This window comes from Ranitomeya imitator, chromosome 6 (assembly GCF_032444005.1).
Source record: "Ranitomeya imitator isolate aRanImi1 chromosome 6, aRanImi1.pri, whole genome shotgun sequence".
Classification (NCBI taxonomy): Eukaryota; Metazoa; Chordata; class Amphibia; order Anura; family Dendrobatidae; genus Ranitomeya; species Ranitomeya imitator.
The window spans coordinates 25,247,382-25,253,247 of record NC_091287.1 but is presented as its reverse complement, the minus strand read 5'-3'; the positions used below and the strand labels follow the sequence as shown (position 1 = coordinate 25,253,247).

General features: G+C 43.2%; 2 protein-coding genes across 3 annotated transcripts; one reads left to right on the top strand and one right to left on the bottom strand.

Moving 5' to 3' along the window:
• Positions 1 to 239: 239 nt before the first annotated feature.
• LOC138641719 (uncharacterized) lies at positions 240 to 2,460 on the top strand. Of its 2 annotated transcripts, XM_069729341.1 has the most exons (7): positions 240 to 276; positions 348 to 431; positions 514 to 588; positions 716 to 826; positions 917 to 1,118; positions 1,212 to 1,371; positions 1,477 to 2,460. In XM_069729341.1, exons 2-7 carry the CDS (start codon positions 387 to 389, stop codon positions 2,390 to 2,392), a joined length of 1,509 nt encoding a protein of 502 aa, XP_069585442.1. In that variant the 5' UTR covers positions 240 to 276; positions 348 to 386; the 3' UTR covers positions 2,393 to 2,460. The 2 variants fall into 2 exon arrangements, with proteins under 2 accessions (XP_069585442.1, XP_069585441.1); XM_069729340.1 differs by having other exon boundaries at positions 241 to 431.
• A 252-nt stretch (positions 2,461 to 2,712) lies between these two features.
• Positions 2,713 to 4,556, bottom strand: LOC138641718 (uncharacterized). The gene is made up of 2 exons (XM_069729339.1): positions 3,942 to 4,556; positions 2,713 to 3,621 (listed from the first exon to the last, which is right to left on the bottom strand). Exons 1-2 carry the CDS (start codon positions 4,295 to 4,297, stop codon positions 2,739 to 2,741), a joined length of 1,239 nt encoding a protein of 412 aa, XP_069585440.1. The 5' UTR covers positions 4,298 to 4,556; the 3' UTR covers positions 2,713 to 2,738.
• Positions 4,557 to 5,866: the final 1,310 nt, after the last annotated feature.

Below are 5,866 nucleotides of genomic sequence, written 5' to 3'. Positions count from 1 at the left end.
CCACATCCAGAAAATCTGAAAAGTAAGTTTTGAAGACCCCAAATCTGCTACTTCAATGTGTAGAGCAGATTGCAAGTGTCTTTTAACTTACAGACCTACCAGGACCACAGCCACCTGGACCACAGCCACCTGGACCACAGCCACCTTGACCACAGCCACCTGGACCACAGCCACCTTGACCACAGCCACCTTGACCACAGCCACCTTGACCACAGCCACCTGGACCACAGCCACCTGGACCACAGCCACCTGGCCCACATCCAGAAAATCTGAAAAGTAAGTTTTGAAGACCCCAAATCTGCTACTTCAATGTGTAGAGCAGATTGCAAGTGTCTTTTAACTTACAGACCTACCAGGACCACAGCCACCTGGACCACAGCCACACAATGTCCTCTTCCGGCAGCCCTCCTCCACAGCAACAGCAGGTATCGGTAAGTAAAAAAAATTTTTTTGGTTTTTTTTTTAAATTTACATCATTTTGAGTCACTACATGCATTTATTATGTTTAAACAGGAATCAGAATCCGATGAGGAGCTGTCGGAAGGGACCGAGACGGGTGGAGACATCGAAGTGGAGGAGGAACCAAGTGTAAGGAGTGGTGAAACACTTGCTTCACACATCACACTGCACCGTACACAAAACAGAATTTCATATATAACGTAACACAGAAAACATATACATACATTAAAGCTAATTTTTTTATCCTTTATTTCAGTCTCCTGCTGCTGCTGCTGCTGCTGCTGGTGCTGCTGAACGTCCAGCACAGCATGAAGGTTCTCCCAGGCACTCCCAGAGTCGGCGGACTCGACGCCGCGGTCGGCCATCAGTGAGTCGGTTTTTTGTGGGGCTTCAATTGTTAATTTTTTGCTTTCAGTCTACTAATTTTTAATTCTTTCTTTTTTTTTTGTTCTAACAGGCTTCACAGTGTGCTCCCGAATACGATTCAGATATCGATATTGAAGCCCTCATCGAGGAGGTTCGTGAACGGGAGCCACTGTGGAACATGGCTGACCGCAGGCATGCTGATACCAGTGTCACCCGTCGGCTCTGGTTGGAAGTATGCCGGAACATCTTTGCGAGGTGGGAGGACCTTCTTCCACAGCAGCAGAGCAAACTATGTAAGTATTCACTTTTCAGTGATGTTTTGAGCTGAATGTAATGTCTTGCATTTACGAATATTTTTTTTTTTTTCTTCATTCCTGTCTTCACAGGTACCAAGGTTAGGAAGCGGTGGCGGTCATTGAGGGATCGCTTTAAGAGGGAGTTTAACGAGGAGATGCAGGCCCCGAGTGGCTCAGCAGCAAGGAAGAAGAGGAGGTACAGATATGGCACGAACCTCTCCTTCCTGAGGGAAACCATGCTGAGTAGAGTGTAAGTATTCAACATCACAGTAAGAACCTGTCTAATCACAAAACTTTTGTTTCAGTCCGGCCTTTTTCATATCAATATATTAACTTATTTTTTTTTCTTTCACAGCACCTACTCCAGCCACCGTGCGCCTGCATCTACCTCTGCACCCTCTGAAGCGATCCCTCCTGAGTCCGCCACCGGGGACCACGTCGGTAGGCCCCACACCTCTCACCCCTCTGTCCCCTCCACTTCATCCGCCTCTACCAGTGGAGTGCAGCCTTCCTTACTCGCATCTGATGGTCAACAGATAGCGTTCCCTTTACCCCACCCCTCTGACCCTGCCACCTCTACACCACCGGTAGGTTCATGGCGGCAGCGTCAGAGGGGTCAGGAAAGGAGCTATGCTCCTGAGTTCTTGCATCTAAATGCAGGCTTCCAAAATTCATTTAAAATTTTGGGAGAACAAGTGACTGCTGGTTTCAGCATGATGCAATCACGCATGAGTGAAAACCAACATGAAATCAGCAGTCGCTTGGATAGACTGCATTTAGATGTAAGTCAAGCTCCAGCCAATCTTTTTTTTCAGTCCATGCTCAGGAGCATGGAAAAGCTTTCTTTTGATCAGCAGATGCGGGTAATGAATAGCTGCCATAACGCTCTGCTGAAGGTAATTAACGAACCCCAATCTACCCCCACACCTCCCCACACATCCCAGTCCCAATTTCAACACCATGCCCCACAATATCACCGCCAGTCCCAATATCCACATCACTCTCAATATCAACATCACTACCAATACCCAACCCGGCCCACAACCCAAATGTATTCACCCGTGTTTTCTTCATCTTTGCCCAGCTTTCCTTCCCCAGTAAGTTTTCCACCTACCCCAACACAACACCCCTCTGGTCAGCCTCCTGTTTTCCCCCCCCCTTCCACTACAGACGCAACAGGTAGGGTTTCCCCAATCCCACCTACCGACGTGGTCCAACCTTCCAGCCCCTCCTCCCATAGTTACTCCACCCAACAATACCAGGACCTGTGAACCTGGAATGTACTTGTACATAGTTTTTTTTTGCCAAAAAAAGAAAGGTTCTTTAAATTACCAAAAAAAAAATTGTGTGGGAAAATTACCCACAAAAAATATATTTTTTGAAATAAACATAATTCTGGTTTACAATCTACTGTGTGTGTGTGTTCATTAATTAAGGTAAATATGAAAGGTTAAGTGAAAAGAAACACCAGACGTTTTCAAGGTTTAACAAAATGGTTTTATATTATATTAGCAAGCAAACCACACACACTCTTTTTTTGTTTTTTTTTTTTGTTTTTTTGTGGCAGTTGCTACCAAAAAATTTGGGAAAAAAAAAAGAAAAAAAATTAAAAAAAAGTCACACAATTATGTCTTGCCATGGAATCCGCCCAACAGGTGACAAAAAATATTCAGCAAACTGTTCCCTCATCCTAGTAACAGAACCGGTGGAGCGAACAGAGGCACTTCGGTAATCCCACAAGGATGTCTCCAATTGTTCGTCATCCAAGGTAACGGGCTCCTTTGAAATAACAAAATTATGGAGCACCACACATGCCTTGACAACATCGTCTACAGTTTTTGTATCCAGTTTTATTGCCGTCAGCAGAACTCTCCACTTTGCTGTCAAAATACCGAAAGAGCACTCTACCACTCTTCTTGCTCTGGTAAGACGGTAATTAAATACCCGCTTGGTGCGGTGTAATTCACGGCTGCTGTATGGTTTCAGTAGGTGCGGCGACAGTTGAAAGGCTTCATCACCTACACACACATAGGGCAAGGCTGGTTCACTGGTTCCTGGGAGTGGTCTTGCTGGCGGGAAATTGTATGTATCTCCATACAGGCAGCGACCCATCGGAGAGTTTTTAAACACTTGGGAGTCGTTGGACCGGCCATACGCTCCTATATCCACAGCAAGGAATCGGCAGTTGGCGTCAGCAATAGCCATGAGTACAATTGAGAAGTATTTTTTATAGTTATAGTACTCTGATCCTGTTCCTGCCGGTTTTGCAATCCTAATGTGTTTGCCGTCCACAGCACCAACACAATTTGGAAAATTACACATTCGCTCAAATTGTTCGGAACTTCTCATCCAGATTTCCATTGTTGGTTGTGGGATATACTCCAGCTGTAAAGTGTCCCAAATCGCACGACATGTGTCCTTCACAATTCCGCCAATAGTGGAAATCCCCAGCCGGAATTGGAAATGGAGTGAAGTCAAAGACTCACCCGTAGCTAGGAAGCTGCAGGGAAAAATAAAAAAAAATGTAAAAAAAAATTGCACAGACCATCAACCAAGAAAAACAAGTGGAATGGCCTCAAATAAACCAACAAATTACATGCTACAGTAAATGCGGCGCAATGTGTCAGCGCAGTATTCTCTGCAGCATGTAATAACATTCAATATGACCAATGACACAAGAAAAAAAAACAAGTGGAATGGCCTCACATAAACCAACAAATGACATGCTACAGTAAATGCGGCGCAATGTGTCAGCGCAGTATTCTCTGCAGCATGTACTCACATTCAATATGAGCAATGACATAAAGAAAAAATGCTTACCGCAGTGTCACCATGAGCCGCTCCGCCGGTGTGATGGCAAGCCTCATCCTTGTGTCCTGCCTTTGGATGACATCCTCTATTTTTCCAACCAAATAATCGAAATGTTCCATCCTCATCCGTACATAACTAAAGAATTTTTGGGGGTTGCACCGCAACTCCAGATAGAGAGTGGACTGGACACCCCTGGTCATCCGCAGCTCATTGATTGGATGTATCCAGAATCGTCGCCTTCTCCGTTGCATCATCCGTCTTTCTGCTGCCGCCTCCTTCTCCCGCACTATGATATCCAGGCGATTCGTCTCAAATATAACTTCAGTAACCAAACTCGAAATCCTCCCAATTACACCATCCATCATTGCCACTAAACTAAAACCCTCAAAGATGTGCTGTAAATACAGTCAGTATATAGATTTCCCTAGTTTCCAGTAGCCAATCAAATTTTGGTGCCTCCCATTTTAAAAACGGATCCGTCGTAAAAACGTATGCAACGGATGGAAAAAACGTATGCAACGTATGCAACGCATCCAGCATTTCAACGGAACCGTTTATCGGATTTGCGACGGTTTTGCGACGGATCCGTCGAAATGCTGTATTCGTTACATACGTTTTGCAGTTTTTTGACGCATCCGTTTTTTCGGGAAAAAGACGTTTTTGGGACGGATTGCAGTTAACGCTAGTGTGAAAGTAGCCTTACCCTTGTGATAATAATTTTTTATACCACTACAATGAAGTACAATATGTAACAAAAAAAAACAATCTCAGAATCAGTGGGATCCATTGAAGCGTCGAGTGCTATAACCTCATAAAGTGACAGTGGTCAGAATTGTAAAATTTAGCTTGGTTATGAAGGTGAAAACAGGCTTGGAGGTTGAAGTCCACCTTTGAGTATTTTTTTTTACATAGACTCATGTATTTAGTACTAAAAATAATTTTTGTAATTAGTTTCCATTAAAGATTTTGCAATGGTCAACATCTATAGCCTCTCTGTTGCATTGTTTATTGCTGGCTGCAGAATGAGGGAACTAAGTTTACATCAGTGAGCTCGTTCTGACGGGTCAGTTGCAACTATTTCATCTACTTTTTTCTGAGCTCTTCTCAGCTGATTTATGAGCACATTAAAGTCGAATATGTAGGAAAACAAAGTCTGTAAGAAACAAATGGAGCAACATTTTTAGTGAAAACCAATTGCAAAATTGATTGCAGATAATGATGACGTGACGTCTGTCAACAATAACGCCCATCATCCATGTTCAGAGCTTCACGAGCCTTTTAGCTAAATATCATGTCAACCAATGGAAGAAGGACAAAGCTCTAAATGTGGTAATTAGACGAGTCCCTCTACAACACCAATAAAATTAATCTATGTAGAAGCCATAATTAATATCATAAAGCGAGGAGCCGGCAGCGCACTAACCTTTCCTAATGACATGTTGTTACATTTACTGCTATATGTATTTTACTGTTCCTCATTAGGATATTATTCCTCCGGCAGACATATCGCTCCGTTCCTGTCCTCCTTTATTACATCTGGTCCGTCCTATATTCTTCATGGATCTATATTTGTCCTACATCTTCGGCTGTGAAGTTATTTGATACATTGTCATCACATCGTGGTGATACAAAGGTGTAAAGGTTTCGCTCATACTGGATACAAGGAATTCTAATTAAAGGAGTGGAAAAAAGATACAATATACGAGGAGGTAGTTGAAAGTTCTTTGCAAAGATGGCAACTTGTGAAGAAAATACAGGAGAAGATTGCACTTTCTGAAACATTTGAGTTGAACGTTGAAGCATATAAAGAAAAAAAGCACCAGGGGAACCAATGTGTACTCATAAAACATAACACTCTATTGAAAAAAAAATGCATGTAGAAGGGTGATGAACAGAGAAAAAAACAGAAATGTGGGACCGCAGGTCAAAGGTAT

Excerpts from the sequence above, each read along its gene's own strand:
- LOC138641719 (XM_069729341.1), top strand. The coding sequence starts at position 387 with ATGTCCTCTTCCGGCAGCCCTCCTCCACAGCAACAGCAGGTATCG. Across the intron at positions 432-513 it reads CACAGCAACAGCAGGTATCG|GAATCAGAATCCGATGAGGA; the intron begins GTAAGTAAAAAA and ends ATGTTTAAACAG. Across the intron at positions 827-916 it reads GACGCCGCGGTCGGCCATCA|GCTTCACAGTGTGCTCCCGA; the intron begins GTGAGTCGGTTT and ends TTGTTCTAACAG.
- LOC138641718 (XM_069729339.1), bottom strand. The coding sequence starts at position 4,297 with ATGATGGATGGTGTAATTGGGAGGATTTCGAGTTTGGTTACTGAAGTT. Across the intron at positions 3,622-3,941 it reads CGGCTCATGGTGACACTGCG|CTTCCTAGCTACGGGTGAGT; the intron begins GTAAGCATTTTT and ends TTTTCCCTGCAG.